Below are 19,860 nucleotides of genomic sequence, written 5' to 3' on the forward strand. Positions count from 1 at the left end.
GACACACAAGGAGACGCACACACATTTAGAAAAAAACAATGTACACATACACACAGGACACACACGCATATACCGTACAATAAACTGATTTACAGCGTTAAACACAGGAAACATCCAAACAGAACACAATGCACACACAGTTGCAACACAATGCACGCAGGACTAGTAAATCCTGTGGGCGCACACACACGCACACGCACTAAAGAGCTTCTGAGGACAAAGCCGCATACACTGCAGGAAACGCAACCATATAGAAGACAATGCACACAATACTGGCAAATCCTGTGCAAGCATCCCCATCCCAAAGGGTCTCCGGGACATGGCAGCGTACACTGCAGGAAGAGCAATACGTGAACTGTGACAATAATAGACTAAAATACTTTAATGTACTGCAGTCCAGTGGGCAAAGTATTTTAAAACTATACAGTACATCTAAAACCCACCACCTCTTCCTTCCTTATGTGCATGTGTGTGCAGTTGTAACTGAATGCAGAAAGGCATGTACTATGTAGACAGGCGACTGGGCCATGTTACTGTTTGATTCAATCATTTGTTTTTCTTTGACAATTGTTTGATTCAGTCGAAATGAAAGGATTGATCTAGGTGTTCCCAATTCTGTGTCCCATACCGCGAGTAATGAGTATATTACACTTTCAAGCAAACAACAAATAGGGAAAGCTCGTCATTGGCATTAGTGGCAATTACTCCAAATAAAAACATGTTGCCAGAGGGTCAATACAGGAAAAATAAAAACTATAATCTGATGCAGGTCATGAGACATTGCTCCTCACCACTGATTGGTGTTTGAGCCTTCATACTCATCATGCCCCGCCCCCTGGGGCAGAGGTGCTGCAGCGTTGAGCAATGGCCCCTCCCTGGCCTTCACAAGGATCTCCCCCTCGATGTGCTGATTGGGGGCTGCAAACCTGGAGGCAGCGGAATGGCTGGAATAAGGCAAGGGCGCGGTGCCATTGGCCCTCTCAAAGTCCCTGTGCTCCTGAGAGGAAAGAGGATGGGTAAATTAGAATCAAGTAGAGGGTTATGCGTATTATGCATCTACTTGTTCGTTTTCATCTGGGGGGGTTAGTGAACAGCATTATCCAAGTTTACCTAATCATTAATTCGTTATAGAGACTTCATTTATTCCACATCATTTATTACTTCTTCTATTGAACACCATTTACATCACATTTAAATGTAATGTAAATGTAAAACACATGTTCATGTTTTCCTTAACAAGTCCATGAAGAAGCCAGTGTGCATTTAGCAGAACACTGAAATGGACATTTGAGGACACTGTAGTATTACTCATGCTCACACTTCAGTTCAATTGAACTTCAGCAACCACACTTCCATTCCTCCAACATTCCATTTTTGGTAATGACCAAATGATTTTTTGCTTTATTAAATAAATTCTGAAGCTGCCCCCACCTCTGGTCCCCTGAGTCCGCCGTCATGGTTACTGGCATCACCACCCGTTTCCTGTTGGGCTCTCCGCCACTCGTCCTCCAGCCTCTGCTGATCACGCTCATACTTCTCCTGAAAAACACACACACACAGGAATGCACGCACACACTTTTTGCAGTGATGCCAAATTTTGTGCACTCATCTTACACAGGATTTTCACATGTTGCTCCTAGATCATTGAATGCCCTTCCCTCAGAGATTCCCTTCCCCTCCCTTACATTACATTACATTATACTTTAAATACCTTAAAAAGAAAATGCAGAGTAACCGAGCGTCTTTGGAGGAAAACTAAATTAGAAGTCCATAGACAATCCCTTAGGGATTGATCCAACACATAGCAATAACAACCTAAATGCAGCATCCAAGTGCGAGGAATTTGCTAGATTTTTTAATAAAAGATTGCCGACATTAGAGAAGGCATCCAAGGTGGAAACGCAGCAACCCCTGTCGCCCACTCAGGCGATACACCGAGGGGAGGGTTAAACCCCCCTAGGAGACCTGAGAGCTTCCAAAAGTTTTGTCCAATTACAGAGGACGACCTCTGTAAAATAGTCAGGGAAAGTAAGCAGTCTACCTGCAGCCTTGACGCGATCCCCACATATCTGCTAAAAAACACACTTGGTTGCTTAGCAGCACCTTTACTGCAAATTGTTAACACCTCTATGCTTACAGGCATTTTTCCAAGCTCATTCAAAACAGCCATGGTAAAGCCACTCCTAAAAAAGACAAATTTAGATCAGAATTCTTTAAACAACTACAGACCTATATCAAACCTCCCCTTTATAAGCAAGGTACTAGAAAAAGTTGTATTTAAACAGCTTAATCAACATCTGGCTGGGAATGATATCTTGGAAAAATTCCAATCAGGCTTTAGAGCCAACCATAGCACCGAAACAGCACTAACCAAAATAATAAGTGATCTTAGGCTCAGCACTGCCGCAAACAAAGTTTCAGCACTTATCCTCCTCGACCTCAGTGCCGCCTTTGACACGATAGACCACAACATACTAATTGACCGCCTTGAATCTTGGGTAGGCTTGTCCGGTCACGTCTTAGAGTGGTTCAAAACATATATTACAGGAAGGCAGTTTTTTGTCACCATCGGAGAATACGTCTTCAACAAGTATGATGTGCCTTTTGGAGTTGCTCAGGGTAGTTGCTTGGGCCCTCTCCTCTTCTCTCTCTATATGTTGCCCCTGGGCTCCATCATCAGAGAGCACAATGTTGATTTTCATAGCTATGCCGATGACACTCAACTATATATCTCTGTCGAGCCTAGCCAAACCACTGCCATTCATGCCTTGACTAAATGCATGTCTGCCATCACAGATTGGATGAACAGTAACTTCCTAAAATTAAATGAGGATAAAACTGAAGTGTTGCTCATTGGGCCTAAGAAAAAACGTGCAAAACTCCACTCAAGCCTAGGTGACCTAAGCATGCACATTAAAGATAAAGTTACTAGCCTTGGAGTGGTCCTCGATTCTGATTTGAGCATTAATAAGATACAAAATCTGCTTTTTTCCATCTTAAAAATGTTAACAAAGTACACGGCTTGGCCCCCCGACAAGACGCCAAAAAACGTATTCATGCTTTTGTCACCAAAAAAATTAATTGACAAATTGCAACTCATTCAAAATTCTGCGGCAAGAATCCTAACAAGAACCAGAATGAGAGAGCACATCTCTCCTGTCTTGGCAGACCTGCACTGGTTACCTGTCTCGTACAGAATCGACTTTAAGATTCTGCTCACAGTATTTAAAGCATTAAATGGACTTGCCCCTAGCTATATCTCAGACATGCTCTCTTTTTATGCCCCTGCTCGAGCTCTCAGGTCCACTGATGCCAAGCTGCTAAGGACCCCCACCCCCCCACAGAAGAAGATCGGCGACGCCGCGTTTGCCTGCTATGCGCCCAAGAGATGGAACGCCCTCCCCATCGAGATCCGATCAGCCACCTCCGTCGACTCCTTCAAGAAGCAGCTGAAGATCCACCTCTTCATCCTTGCCAACTCCTAGCTGCCCAGGCGTCATAGTGTCCAGCTGCCGCAGCGCCCTTACTACTCGCAACCAGCCCTGGCAGGGGGCTCCCCTAGGTGGCCGCTGGTCTCTGCCTGAGGTTTCTTCCTGACTATAGGGGGTCTTTTTTTCTCAGACCTCACTGAGCTTTTTTTTCCCCCCTTACAAACTATGAATCAAGCGAAAGGGAGTTTTTCCTCACCCCTGATGCCACCAGGGGCCGCACCTGAGCGCCCAATCTCTGTGTGACTATCTATGACTTATGATAGGCCCAGCCACTATGGACCTTACACATCTAAGAATCCTGGTCCTAACCTACGTTGACCTTATGACTCTACATTCTCTCTGTCTATCTCTTCTTCCTCTGCCTTCCTGCTTTTTCTGCCTCTCCTCTATACCTCTCCTTTTAAATCTATCTCTAACAATGTTTTTTTTTTTTTTCCCATTTGTTAAGCACTTTGAGTTACATGCCTTGTATGACACAGTGCTATACAAATACAATTATTATTATTATTATTATTATTATTATTATTATTATATTACAATGCATTTGGCCCTTTTTTAACCAAAGCGACTTACAGTTGAGTACAATCATAGACAATCATAGAAACGAAGTGTACTCAAACAAAGTCCTCTCCTACAAAACATTTAAGAGAGCTCCAAATTTTCAAATTAGACAAATTGGCAGCATATAGACTACAACCCTATTTCAAATGCCATATGTTTATCTTTTATTTTCTTCATACCCATAATGTAGTTTTTAGTTTTATTTTCTATATTTTTAATGTGAACCTGGGTGATGTGAACTGTGTAGTACTGGTGCCTACCTGAAGAAGGCGCTCCTGTTCTGCCTGCCAGCTCTCGTGCTTCTTGCGGTCCTCCTCTGGGTCCCAGGACCAGCGTGACGATGACGCACTGATGGACGGCACCTGCAACTGCCATAGCAACAGCAGACACAGGTTATCAACTGGAGTGGATGGAGTGGTTAAAATGGGTTAATACGAGTGGTTGGTTATTCAAAATGTGAAATTAATTAGTACAGCGAAAAAATATTACCCATTAATTTTTACTATGGTTACGTGTAAAAGAACAGCCATATTTCGATATTCTTTAAAATAGCACCAGATCCAAGTGATAAAGACTGAACAGGTTGAGCTTTATAAATATTGTCCACACTGCATTGCTTTAATCTAGCCACTATTTGTTCATGTTTCCATGCTTCATATCATTTTATAAATGTATTTCCACATATGAATACATTTTATGCACTTTAGATTTACAAGGTCTAGAAATAGTATAAGAGTCAATTGGGTCAGTAAAACCACAAACGCACATCTAACCAATGAAACATTTCCCATGACATTAACACATTCTTTCAAGTTGACACTGTTTGACCCATGTCACACACTTACGTCAGATATGGCTGACTCGGACCCTCCTGAGAGAGCAAAAGGGGGAGAGAGGAGAGTTGAAGTTGAAATGGTAAACAAGGAAATAAGTAATGACATTTCACACACACAGGAACCAAACTTCAGTGACTAGTAGTATAGGAATTCACTCTCGCAAGAACACACAGCATGCGGCTTCTGTCAGGGGGAAATGTATAATATTCTTAAACAAGCAATCCTTCAGATCGTTCGCTGCACACAAGCACTCGCACATAAAGAAAGGCTACAAATAAACACTGCAAACTGAGTAAATGCCTCCTAACAACACACACACCGCAAACTGAGCACAACTGCATTACCACAGAGATAGACCCAGGAGGACACGCCTGTGCCTGAGATGGCTGAAGAGAGGAGGAATGGATGAAGACAATGATTCCCATCCACACAGACACAACCACAACCACACACACACACACACACGCACAGAAAACTTGTATATGGCATCTTCACAGTGGATTGGTCAGAGGGTCTGAAGAGATGAACACATGACTACTGCAAAGCAAAACTACTGTGGTACTATCATAATTCATAATTCATGGAATTTTCCCCACACCAATTATGATGACCAAAACTTGCAATTAAGCCCCCATTCACAATCATTGCAAATTAAGGAATCAACCAGGTAACATCATCAGCCAGGTTCTCATCATTAACTATCATTTTCTTTTCTTTTTTCAATTAAAATGAATTAAAGCAGGTATCAATTTCATTCCAAAAGCCATTCTAAAATTACCCATCCCTTGACCTTTTCATTTCCAACACACGGACATGGCACATCATAATTATGTTCACACACCTTTTCCCACACACATACACACAATGTTTTTACCTTTAAAAAACTCTAGCCTCCTTTTACGGTTTCTCAAAGCAATGCGCTCATATTCTACACAGAGAGCAATGAGAGAGGAAGGTATGTAGTCAAGGGCTCACATACACACCAGACACAGCGCTGTGTGTGATTAAGTGTGAGAATGCATGTTTTTTGTGCAAGGGTTACTTGACTGTATGTGTGTGTGCAAGGGTTACTTGACTGTGTGTGTGTGCAAGGGTTACTTGTCTGTGTGTGTCTGTGTGTGTCTGTGTGTGTCTGTGTGTGTCTGTGTGTGTCTGTGTGTGTCTGTGTGTGTCTGTGTGTCTGTGTGTCTGTGTGTCTGTGTGTCTGTGTGTCTGTGTGTCTGTGTGTCTGTGTGTCTGTGTGTGTGTGTGTGTACATGCGCGCAGGAAGTGTGCCTACCTTTATTCCTCATAGGTTCAGTATTGTCATGGTAACCACCATTCATTGCGGCAGGTTCCACACCCTGCAAAGAAAACTAGTTCAAATCTCTAAACAGTTAACACAACAGTTAACACTACAGTAAACACAACTTTACTGGATGCCAAAAAGCCTACGGTCCCCCCACAGCTCCATGTGATCTTCACATAGAGGTTTACCTTCAACACTCTGCATTAGTTAGTAAATGTAGGCATGGCTCGTGACTGCAGGATATCAGAATTGATCTGGCAATGCTGCTAGATATCAGAATTGCTCTGGCAATGCTGCCCTACAAAGGCAGTAACTACATATTTGTGAAAATTGAGTTTTAATTGAAAAGAGTCTTTATTACACCTCCTGTATCTTGTGACAAAGCCTTACGGTCCAGTTGTGTCCCGTTTCAGAGATATTGCCATGTCGAATTTGCAGTAACTACAATGTCCAACCCAACCCAATAATGGGGCTTTGAAGGCATTTTTATCAGTTTGTGGCCTAGTTATTGCACAATGTTGGCCTAGTTAATGCACTTTGCCTTTGTAAGGCAGAAAGAAAGAACCCTATATTGGTTAGTGTCTAGTGTGCCTCAGATTGTTGTGCTGTATGGTGGCAAGTGTAGTGCAGTAACAGCACTCACATTGTTGGTCAGGCCGTTGGTCATGTGACTGGCACTAGAGGGTGCTGCGGCTGCAACACTGGGCTCCTGGCTGACGTTGATGTAGCGCTCGGGCCGACCTACAAGTGTCGAATCCGCAGTGGTGAGATTGAGGGTCTTATGGCTTTTATACTGCAGGGAAGGATGGCCGCTCAGGTCCCAGTCTGTCACACGTACACACACGCATGTGTGCAAATATGCAGGAGGCAGGGGAGAATCCCGTGTGTGACACACACAGATGCGTGGACAGCCACACAGAGATGGCCAGTCGTCGCCATGTGCCAGGGTGCCAAAATAACAGAAAAGCGGCAAAAATCAGTCAAATCTGTCGTCTTGACCTGACGGCTGATTTTAAAAGTTAAACAACACCAGGATGGCCTTTAAAATAATGGATGGATCAAATCCATTTAATCAATGGATTTGCTATCAGGTGCAATGCATCCTGGGTACTCATTTGAACGTGATGCCATGTACAAATCCATAAACACTATGGACATATTATGCTCAATGGATTTCAATAGGAATGAGGTAGAAATGACCAAAAACCCAAGATGTAAACCAAACGATCCCATGAAGAAAGCTCATTTTGGGAAAGGTGAAGGTTTTGTAAAGAGCAAGGAAGCCACCCTGGTAAAGCCAGCTTTTCATCCCCAGTGTTTGCTACAGTAATTGCGTGGAGTGAGCAGAGACAGACACCAGACCGACCACCTTTTCCCAGAGCCAGTGCACACTTACACCAAAGCCCCCAGTTTCCAACACCCACAAAAAAACATACTACATAGTACTGTACAAACACAAACCAAAGCGTGCGCGCACACACACACACACACAAAACACACACACAATTATACTCACATACACACACCAAAGTGCAGAATTCACGGTGCAACAAAGACAAAACATTCACACACAAGCAAGCACACAAAGCACAAGTGTACAATACCTACTACAATCAGACAGACAGGCATACACCACACCCACCCAAGGCAGTGCATTGGCAAAAGAGACAGAGCTACAATTTTATAGCAAACGGAAAAGCTTAGAAACAAACTCAGCTTTCAGACAGCCAGACAGACATTTTACCCCAGAGCGACAGACAAAAAGTCTTCATGTTTCACAACACAAGAGGAAAGGATAATCCAACCCATTCACACACAAAGCTCACAAAAACCCTCTTCTATCTCACACGCACACAGACACACACATTTCATGGCAGGTGATTAAGTTTAAAAGGCAGACGCTGATGTGCTTGTAGCAGAGTTTCGGGTGAGAAGAATTCCCTCATAAATATGCACATATTGTAACGGTCTTCAGTCCAGGGACTCTATGCAACATGGTGACAGTTATCAAGTGGCTGACTGAAATCCATGACTGCGTACACATCTATGTAAAGAACATGTACATGGAAATATGTGCCATATGCTGTGCAGGGCTTGGCATTAGCACCTGTCAAGTAGCCAAATATGTTAATGTCAAGCCCTGGTGCCATGTACATGTATCAAAAGCACAGGATGGTCAGCACTTTTAAACCTGCTGTAAACTTAAACAGGTAACTGACCTAACACCTACACCAGAAATGTTCAGCCCACCCCAACAGTGAGTGACCACACACACAAATCACACACACACACACACACACACACACACACACACACACACACACACACTAAGGGTGGGCGATACATATCGTCTGCGAAGTTATCGTGAATGTTGTTTTGACGATGAGTAATTTTGCAATATCGAGATATTTTTATGAAGTCGCTAAACTCAACAAAGCGCTGTGACAGGACTCCTCCAGACAGCGACGACAGCCAAGCCTTTGAGCCAATAGTAATGTTGTTGTGAACTGGAGAATAAGTCTGTGAACCAATGAGCAGACAGTGCTGAGGGGGGCGGGCTGCAGCGTTTTTAGCAGACGGAGAGAAAGATATCTCGTGTCACTCCTGCAGTGCTTCTGCTGCTGGGCAGTGAAGGACAGTTGCTGTTATCCAAATGGTGGATTTACATGAGGAATTCAACCATTAAACCAGCCATTGCATGATGCTGAGGGCGTTTTGGAACTATGTGCTTTAATCAGCAACTGTCTGTGATTATGGAAAGCCAAATAGTTAGGAAGAGAAATAGCTTTGTCTCTGGTCTGAGAAATCGCGTTAGCATGCTAGTTAGCGAACTAAGCTAAGCAATGTTGTTCTCTACAAATAGATTGGCTGTTACTCACTACTCAAACACCCACCTGCATGTATAGATATCATAACTGCTTAGGTGGAAAAGTAATGTTAAGTTAGACTCGCGCAGTGAGTTAAATTACAATGTGTGAAATCCAACACATGCAATTTGCAGCTGCCATAGTAAGGTTCTGATTCCTATCTACAAATGCACTGTTTCCATAACTGTCCTCTAACAGAATCATTAGCAATACATCATAAAACTATTTTTTTTATTTACATGGATATGTTTTCATGACAAGTGATGAAGTATTACTTTACAGTCCAGCATATGCATATTATTAAATTCAAAAAGTGAAAGCTCTTCAGCACAGCATTTTTTCCCAACTCTCTGTCCCTCCCCAGTTGAAACACAAATGCAGCACTACTACCTCCAGTGCAGAATTGAAATTAGTCTGGAATTCCCCCCCCCCCCCCCCCGGAATTTTGGAAATTATCGTCAAATTATCGTTATCGTGAAAATTCTAAAAATTATCGAGATAACTTTTTTTGCCCATATCGCCCACCCCTAACACACATACACACGCGCACACACACAAAGAAAAAACAGCACAAGGGGCAAAGGGCAGCTTTGTTGCTCTTTTCTGCATCTATGGCAATTTATCCTTAACTTTGTTCTTTTTTTGTATTGTAAAGAATAAATGTGTGATGTGACCTGTAACACGCAAGCCAAGACTAAAACATAATCAGTAGTGAGGACAAACGCAGACAGACAGGGCCTTACCTATCAGGCAGTCACACACACATACACAGGCACACCGGGTCTGTGAGTGTCTGTGGCATCTGAAGTACATGAGCAGCCTGACCTTGGTGAGGATGCCGGCCATGGCGCAAACATACACTCACACTCACACACACACACACACACACACACACACACACACACACACACACACACACACACACACACACAACCACAGTGCCTCACCCGAGTGTCCGTGTCGCCTGACGTCCATCAGTAGCGTGCCCTTGGCGAGGGCGTCGGCCATGGTGCCCTTCCACTGGGTGTAGTTCAGCTGTGCCACGCGCTGCCCGTTCACCGACAGGAGCTCATCGCCCACGCGCAGGTGGCACTGCTCCGCCGGGCTGCCTACAAGGTCAAAGGTCAAGGTCAATTTCAATCATAAGGTTTAGAGGCGGGATCTAAACTGCCCATTTAAGAATGCAAATAGTCAATGCTGGAGATTGGTTGATTGTGACGGCAATCTTGACATCCCTGATCATGACTACATCTCCAAAATTATTCAGCAACAAAGATATTAAGATTTCTCCCTAAACACTCTGAACATGCTGCCATGCTTTTACACAATATCTTCCAGTCTCAAGTTTAGTTTAGGATCTCATCGCCAGGGCTACAGACACATTTGACCGTGCCCACGACAATGTCATCTTAAAAGGTCCAACCATTGAATAAATATGTGCGTGAATTTATCATGGAGGCAAATTAATTCATGAAAGCGTTCTACACATGTAAAGTAATTTACCAGAACATTCAACACTGGCTGGATTCTGTGATGGGACAGGTGCAATGTTGCGCAAAAAGTGGCTTACTACTTGGCTTTGTCTTCATTTAACTGCATGTCTTACATGCATATCTAAGTACCGATGACTAGCCTGCCACGCCACGCCACCAGGCAAGCCTGTCAGCTCCCTGGCATTCACTGAGGTTCAACAGCCCAATGGGTGCAGTCCCTGCACCAACTCATCCACCCTGTAATGAGTCTGACCATGTACAAAAGGCAACTAATTAACACACAAAATAATGCATGCAAACATCTTGTCAACTCAAATTCATTGTGTAATGAGAGATGCCAGAGCTAAAGCAGGAACAGATTATGGCTTCTTATCATTGTTTGTCTCACGGTTCCCACAATAGTGGGAGGCTTAAGAGCGAGGCGGTAGTATGTGGATAGACATGCTTACATCTGACCCAACCACATGCCATCACATGATACTCCAAGACAGGTCCAGCTGTATACACACATGCACATGAAATCCTGTACACCTGTGCACATTCCAAGCCCCAGGGCTGTCTCATCTCCGGTGCCAAACCAGCGACAACATTCCTCTCGCACACACAAGCATTGCTAATCACTTCTCAGACACACACACCCGCATAATCCAGACTGCATTAACACTAATTGTTTACAGACGTTAAGGTTTGCTGATGCAGATGACGCCTGAAGCGGACCAAAACCCATTTCTGATGTTCATCTTATCTGAAACTTCAAAAGCTGTAACAATTTGTGAAGATAAGATATGGATCAAAGATGTGGCCCAAGTTGACGAAAAATTATCTTTTTCTTCATCCCGAAGGCTCATTGTATCTTGCCCATCCTACCTTGACACTTACAAGGCAAGTACCAGGTGATATTATCAAATATTTCCAATATGGTAACCAGGAAAACGCGTACTACGCGTCACCAATGCAACAAAATGGGACCAATTTCGGTTTACTAAATGGCCGTGACTTTTATTTGTACTCCAGTCCATCTGAACCCCTGCTAGTCTCATACAGATTCATGCAGGTTCTAAACATGCTGTTGTTGATTTGGAAGAATCTGTGTATGCAGAGTCTCAGATACCAAGATATCAATTGTCTCTGATCTTAGCCTCCCATTTCTAGTGTGACACGGTTTGCTTATTTCAGACACACACGCAACTGATAACCAAACGGTAAGCGACTGATACTAATAACATTCAAGATACAATTCTTGCTAAATTGTAAGAATCTTGTCCAGGGCTTAAGAACATAGGTGCCCCCAAGCTCCAATTGAATCTTTTTTTTTACATGTGCAGATACACCTGCTGACTTGCCTAAGATGATATTTATCATACAGGCTCATCTGATCTTAAGACACTTGCCCCAGGCGTCAGAGCATACGGTAGCTGCCCCCAAGGCAAGTGTGTTTTTCTTTCCTCCCGTCATCTTAAACCCCAACCATCCAGGTGACACTACGCCTCAGGTCACCTCCTCAAGGTGAGGCCCAGTCTCTAAAGCAATCTATCTATCTGCTGACTAAGTTATGCAACATGCTAACCACAGTAGTGTAGGGTAGGGTACCAGGCTGGTCGCTCTGGCCCTCCATACACACAGCCAAGCAGACCAATACCCCTGATGAGTGCTGGGTAGGTAAGCAACACGTCTCCTCCTCCATATCAATCATTCATGTACCCCTTAGCTGGGACTGGAGCGAGACGCACACACATATGCACATACGATCACACACACACCTGCACCTTGATTATGTGCATGTACAACCGCGTGGCTTCATGGTTACAACCACCTGCGCACATGCATGCAAGCATGCACACACATCAAAACCTACCCCTATATGTCAGTAATGCAAAAGGCCGTAACCACATCAAAACACCTGCAGCCTCTTACTGCCCTGGGGCACACTACTCATGGACATTTACATAAGGAAGTCACGAAAGGTATTCAGACATACTTGTGAAGACTTAACAGGTCGTGGTGGTGAATAAAGTAGCAGAGCATGAACTAAACAACAGAAACGTGCCACTACAATTCACTGAAGAACTTGGAAAGAAAGCTATTAAGTCCAGTGGATGAGACACACAAAAGGTCCAAATTGTGCACGCATGAGAACTGGTACATATCTCCTTCTTGACAGGCTGACTAATATAAGATGTGGAGTAACCACGAAAACTGCTGAATTTTAATTGCTATGCTGACTGGTTTCACTCAAGGTCCACTCAATTGCCTTTGTTCAGTTATTGTCAGAGGACACTACTTTTATTTAGAACCTCAAAATAATAATAGAAACAGACAAAATGAGTTCTAGCAGTCTGGCAGTCACCCGATCCTAATCAACTCGTCTCCCAACTCTGTTCCCACCGGTCCCTTCTCTGGGCAGCTTGCAGCTCTGTGCTCAACCAACTATGGCCTGGCATGAGCTTCTGATCTGGTCTCATGCGGTCTTTTGAGGCCTCACTGGACCTTGCGTACCGTTACCCAGGGCCACTGGCATCTTTGGCCAGGCCCAGGACGGAGTAATGGGGACTCAATTCTGGGCCTCCTCGCTCTTTGGACTCACACGGTATAAGTCACCCCCGTTACCGTCAGCTTCCCTGGCCTGGTATGATCTAACCTACTCCAGATCATTTGGATTTCACCCAGTCTGGCCTTGGTTGTGGGTCAAGTGGCTAAGGCGTCACACTATTGCACCTGTGTTCTTTGTGTAAACGCTTAGACTCTGTGCCCATACCAAATTTCTCTCTAGAAGAGACAATAAAGGCTCATCCTATCCTATGGAATAGGGTACCATTGCAGCCCATCTATTGAAGGCATGCAAGCCCCTAAACATCTTCACCTTCCACCTGGTCCAGCATGCCCTCTACCTGCTCTAGGGTCTCACCTGTGCCTAGCTTAGTGAGGTCTCACCTGGCTGGATGGACGTGATGCGGACGCCTGTGGAGTCCCAGTTGGTCTGGAAGCCGAAGTCTGTACCGCTGTTGGGTCTCTGGTTCAGACTGACTCGCATGTCACTGTGCAGTACCTGAGACGGATAAGAAGAGATGGATAGGAGGAAGGAGAGATGGAGGTAGAGAGAGAGAGAGGTAGAGAGAGAGGTAGAGAGAGAGAGAGAGCGAGAGAGAGAGAGAGAGAGAGAGAGAGAGAGAGAGAGAGAGAGAGAGAGATAGGGTAGAGGGAGAGAGAGAGAGAGAGGGTAGAGGGAGAGAGAGAGTAGAGGGAGAGAGGGAGAGAGAGAGTAGAGGGAGAGAGGGAGAGGGAGAGAGAGAGGGAGAGACCGAGAGAGCACGAGATGAAGACATGAGCAAGGGAGAGAAGGAGTTCAGAGCAGTAGAGGGTTACACCTGAGGATCCTGTGTCATGAGCTTCCTCTAGGAAACTTGAGCTCACCAGGCAAGCCACTATCCCCCTTATCTGACCCAACCAGACCCTCCCAACACACACACACACACACACACGATAATGGACATCACACAAAATGCCATAACATGTAAAAAGGGCATGTACCATTGTTCTGCAATGTCACCAACTTCAAAGAGGATCATGTGACAAGAGAAGACAATGGACAACAACCTCCATCGATTCCCTTCAAGTGCCGTGACCAACTCTGGAACGGCCTAAGGTTTTACTGTACACTTGACTGTGGTCACTAGTTAAAGTGGACAAGGCCAGTTTAGTTAAGTGCAAGCCGTTGCTTGAAGTGGCCCAATGCACTGTGCTCAAGTACACTGCAACGCTGCGTCTGCGGTTGCTCTAGCAACCAAGTTGGAATGACCCAGATTACACAACAATCTATAATGTGGCATTACTGTTGACATTTATTCAACTAGTTACAAAATCACATTAAGGAGGATATAATATTATTCAACACAAAAGGTTTAAAACACAATGGTTCATTTTCTTTTAAGAGCAGAGGTACACCTTCATGTGTTGAATTGTCCAAGTGGTCCTACAGTTACCAGCACCTGACCAACAACCTTTGCATGGAGTTTTGAACTTGAGGATATTTTATTGTCAAATGCACATGTCGGTATGCATTACCCATCCTCCAACGTCTCCTGCGGACTCTAAAGAAGGCCCAGCTACCACGAGATCTGCTCACTAATTTCTACAGGTGCACAAGTGAATCAGTGATTACATACAGCATTACATCTTGGTACACCAGCTGCACACATGACAACAAGAAGATGTTACAGCGCATTATTAAAACAGCAGAGAGAATCATTGGATGCCAACTATCCACACTTGAGGAGATCCACCATACACGCTGCACAAACAGAGCATTTAACATCCTTAAAGATCACACACACCCTGGTCACAGGCTCTTCACCATGCTACCATCTGGCAGGCGCTTTAGGACTCTGCGTGCCCACACTACGAGAATGAAGGACAGTTTCTATCCTACTGCCATTAGACTTTTGAACTCAATACGTCACCTTCCCCCCCTCAATACTTCAGGACTCTCTATACTGTGAGATGCATATGTATTTTTATATATTATTTATTTACTGTTAATATATCTTTTATTTTGTGGGCATTTGTGGGTTGCTTCCAAACAGAATCTCACTGTATTTATATAGTGACAATAAAAGCACTCTACTACTACTCTACTCAGCGTTGCTCTCCAGCTCCCCTCATCACTCTCTCCTTATCCCCCCTCTCTTCCATAAGCCATTTGTCTATGGGATGTCCATGGGTCCACCTTTCCTCCCTTGTGCGTGTGGCCTTGTGATGACGTCAAGATCACAAGAAGTCATTGATTAATTAAATTCAATATCTTTCAAAGGCACAATTCAAAGGTAATTTTCTCATTTGCCATCAGGATGAGAATGGGGGAAAAGTCCCCCAAAAGTTGTTGCGGCTAGGCTGACAGTACGGAAACTTTATTGTTTTCTCCACTGAGGCGGGGTGTCAGCAAAGCACGAGGCCACAACTACAGGTCAAAGATTAGGGATTAAGAGTTTGGATTAGGGATGCAAATTATCGATTAATTCATTAATCATTAGTTGATTGCCATATCGATCGATTTACGATTAATTGATAAGCGGCTTTTCCCCCCGAAAACTCAATGTTTCCAACAAAAACACTCCTATATCTACAAATTTAAATAAAAAATTGAGATAAAGTGCAACATTTAAATTACTTCCATGTAAGTTCTTTAATTCTAAATGTTCCCACTCTTCACACCCCTCTTCACACATACTCTTCACTTGTCCATTTCACCTGCGTCTTTTGACAGTTAAATTGACGATTAATTGCGATTAATCGATGAATGCATTAATCGCATTAATTAATAAAAAACATTAAAGTCAATTAATCAATTGCATCCCTAGTTTGGATAATGGAGTGGAGCCCCTATAATAGGTGGAACGCTTACCCAATGTTGACCTCTCCTTACCTCACTCTCCACGACAGGAGGCCCAGACGTGTAATCAGGAAGCGACGCCGTGAACTTGGGAGATGATTGGTTAACTGGGGCGGAGATCCGTCCAACCGTCAGCCCCGTCTCCTCTTCCCTGCTCTCCTGCTGCTTGGGGCTGCTCTGGGTTGCCGGAGCAACAGGATGCTCAGCCTCCGCAGGGGTCGTGACCTTTGTGTAGGGGGCAGCCACGCTAGAGAACGCAGGCCGCTCTGTCTTCTGGATGCCACTCAGGCTCTTATGAGAGTCGTCCTTCTAAAGACACAAACACACACAAAGACACGCATATAAAACGAGTCATGTTATAGGCCCATTCTGCAATTTATTTAAGTAAAATCAGGTGATTAACAACCAGAAGAAACAAAGGTGACGAGCCACTTTCTTCAAAAAGATGCCATTTATACGTATATAGCTATATACACATATGGAGCCATAGATTTGGCATATCCTGAAAGGAGTTTTAGAAGTCTTTTAAAACTCTGGTCTTAAAAATATCTCAAATGCAGTCTAAAACGCACCAGTCACAACAGCGTTTTATTTTTATCCACATAGCGTGTTTATACGTGAATGATACGTAAATGGATAAAAGTAGTCAGCCTTCTAAATCCTGACTATATCCCATTCAAAAATGAATCCATTACACTCGGACAATTTGTTGAATGTGTGGAACAAATGCTTACTGAGACCTTTAATTTCTGCAAACATTTGCATAAACCAGTGTTGTATAAAGTAGAAGTACTGTTACTGATGTAATTACAACACTGGTGGTATGATATGCAATTGCAACTATGTAATAAACTACTTGTCTACCAATTACAGCCATAACAGTATGTCGACCTCTAAGTCATAGAAGTCTGGTCTATTCTCTAGTCTCTTCAGAATGTGCTGTTAACACTAACGAGCCTTCTCTTCAACAAGAACCGCTAATTAGCATTAGAAAGTAAATATATCAATTATCTCCTCTTATTACACATGCCTTGCTTTCAGCATGTCCTACTAGATGTCCTTAAAATACTATACAATCCCAGGAGTTAAATGTTCCAATTATGCGGTCTTGTTACTATCGGCCAATTTGCTGAACGTGTGGAATAAGTGCGTGCTGGGACTTTTGTTTACCAGCAACACCAACAGAAACCCTTGTCTTCAAGATGTCCTACTAGATGCCTGTGAATATATCTAGATAACTGTTAATAATCATCTCGTCTTACTACAACCAGACAATTTGCTGAATGTGTGGAGCAGCTGCATGCTGGGACAAAATCGACTCCAGTACATTTTCCAGTTATCTCTTCTCATGTGTAGCAAAATGCATGCTCGGACTTTTGCTTTCTGAGTCGGTGTTTACAGCACCTACGCAAGCCCGGAACACTGAAGCTGAGTGAAGAGAGCACGGGGAACATGGAGACAATGGCAAAGGATACTAATCCTGTGCAGCGCTAAGACTGGTGGCCTTTTAAAAAACACGCCCGCCCCGCCGAGGAACACAAAGGCACGGCTCAATAACAGAAGAATTCGAAAGTAAAGTTTCTGTGTAACACACAAACACTGTGTTCAACACAAAAATACACAAGACATGCATACCAACACACACAAAAATACACAAGACATGCATACCAACACACACACAAATACTAAAAGCACACACAGCCTCCAACACAAAAATACACAAGACATGCATACCAACACAAGAACTAAAAGCACACACGGCCTCCAACACACAAAACACTCATATCACCGCACGCACGCGCGCGCGCGCGCGCGCACACACACACACACACACACACACAGCTTGAGTTTCACTGGGCGGTGGGAACGGGGCACACACACACATACACACAGAGCTGCGGGCACTATTCATTATTTACACTGGCGGCCCAGTGATCAGGTAGAGAGGAAACACTACCCTCACTCACACACACACCACGGGTATGGGAAGGTGTGTGTGTGTGTGTGGGCGTGTTTGGGAAGAGAGCCTCGCTCAGTAGTTAAAGAGACAGTGACAAGTGTCTAAACGGTGGGCCTGCCCTGAGGTCATAGCAAAGTTGACACACGGGTTAGAACTATATTTACTATACATTCTTACATAACCAACACACACAGACACACACACACGCACAAGCATGAAAGTTCAATGTAGACCTGCAAATCAACATGCATACCTGCAGAAATCTGCAAGAATGACAACGCACGCACACACACACACACAAAACTCTCAGCTGAGAGAAAGGACAACAGAGTCTGTGAACACAGGACAGGAAGAGATTACTAACAGAACACCACAGGCAGCCCACCTTTTCCCACCGCAGGCAGACAGAGAGAACTAGAGCCAGCCATGAAGAGATGCTCAGCCCTGGGAGACTGGAAGCAAGACAGACAGACCTGGAAAGCCAGGTAGAAACAAATAGAAGCAGAGAGACAGGAAGACAAGGAAAAAAGGTGTAGAACAAGACGGACACAGAAAAAAAGTGTGTGTACACAAAAAAAGACAGGAACATTGAAAGACAAACAGAAGAAGGCAGCGTAGAAAAAAGCAGACTGAAACAGCCAGAACATTAAAGCGACACAGTGCCATTTCTTCTGTTCTTTAAAAGGGACACCGTGCAGGAAATAGTCAAAAAAGGTACTGTAACTATGCTGCTCATTGAAACTGGGTTGCCTATTGCCAAATTTGATCTTTTCGTGAAAGTTTATTAAGTAATAAACTTAGTTTTTCTAATGGCCGAAGTTCAGCAATTTTGCAGCTAAAATGCCTATTTTTGGAAATTCAAAATGGCGGGCCATGGAGAAGATCCCCCTTTTCATGTATGAAAAGTGCAATTTTCCCAGTCATAATGAATACTTAGAATTTGATGGTGGTGGTAAGTATTCATGAAAAAGGTAACATTAGTGAATGGGTAGCATGAATTCTGGAGATGGACAACTAAAAATCTCACACAGTGTCCCTTTAAACCATTCTCTAAGTCTGGTGATGCTGCTTATAGTAACAAGCCAGACATCATTATTGAATTGTCTGGGTCAAGCAAGCTGCTAGCTGGAACCATAAGATTAATGATGTATGCTAGCTTGGTGCACTGCCAGACTCAGATAATGGCTGGAAGTACCAGAGAATGGGAAAACTCAATTATTTTAAGGACAAACAGAAGAGGTGTATGAAAAAAAACCCAGAGAGATGGCAATACCCAGAGACAGCCAGACACAAATGTGGGTGTACAAAAAAAGACAGGAACTGTGGAGAGATAAAGACCAAGACAGGCAGACAGAAAGACAGCCAATGAAAAAGGAAGGTGTAGTGTACTGTGGCCAGGAATGGAAAAAGGTGGCGAATGTGGGGCAGGCAAGATGAAGGAGATTAGCGCATAATGAGCTGTTAACACTCTGAAGAGTGAAACTAGAGGCTTTAGCTTTGGAACAGTGTCACTCTTTCACACAACGTCACTCTTTCGAATATTGTCACTCCTTCGAACACTGCCACACTCTCGAACACTGTCACCAGAGATTCTAAGAATATCATATCCAGTATAATTATTCACTCTCTCTGTTGTCACTCTAGTGCTAATCAGTGGAGACTGGAAAGAGAGAGCGATTAGGGACAAAGAGATGAGACCACGAATAAACAAATCCTACTAAGTTAACTCAAATGTATTTCTCCTCTTTGGTTGTGCTACAACTACAAGCTGAAAGTAGAATTCAGACAGCTAGGCTCACTCTCCACTCCACAAACTCAGATGGTGCAATAATGGGGTGCAGTAATGCAAGACTCAGTATTGATTTTAATGGAATAATGCATACATGCATCAGAAAGAGAATGAGTAAAAAGAGGGTTGCACTTCAGAGCATGGTGCAGTTATACACCTTGTTATAGGGCAGCCAGAAAAACATGAGTG

At 43.8% G+C, this 19,860-nt stretch overlaps 1 protein-coding gene across 2 annotated transcripts in view; it reads right to left on the reverse strand.

Annotated features, from left to right (window-relative positions):
* lmo7b (LIM domain 7b) overlaps positions 1–19,860 on the reverse strand; it is a 62,576-nt gene that overhangs the window by 5,604 nt on the left and 37,112 nt on the right. For both annotated transcript variants that reach the window (XM_063211567.1, XM_063211566.1), the window contains 9 exons: positions 15,956–16,231; positions 13,468–13,582; positions 9,991–10,152; positions 6,820–7,001; positions 6,168–6,231; positions 4,898–4,923; positions 4,313–4,420; positions 1,432–1,539; positions 792–997 (listed from right to left, as the gene is read on the reverse strand). In XM_063211567.1, the coding sequence (XP_063067637.1) occupies positions 792–997; positions 1,432–1,539; positions 4,313–4,420; positions 4,898–4,923; positions 6,168–6,231; positions 6,820–7,001; positions 9,991–10,152; positions 13,468–13,582; positions 15,956–16,231 (1,247 nt within the window). The remainder of the gene's footprint in view (positions 1–791; positions 998–1,431; positions 1,540–4,312; positions 4,421–4,897; positions 4,924–6,167; positions 6,232–6,819; positions 7,002–9,990; positions 10,153–13,467; positions 13,583–15,955; positions 16,232–19,860) is intronic.

The sequence above is a fragment of the Engraulis encrasicolus genome, chromosome 12, assembly GCF_034702125.1.
Source record: "Engraulis encrasicolus isolate BLACKSEA-1 chromosome 12, IST_EnEncr_1.0, whole genome shotgun sequence".
Lineage (NCBI taxonomy): Eukaryota > Metazoa > Chordata > Actinopteri > Clupeiformes > Engraulidae > Engraulis > Engraulis encrasicolus.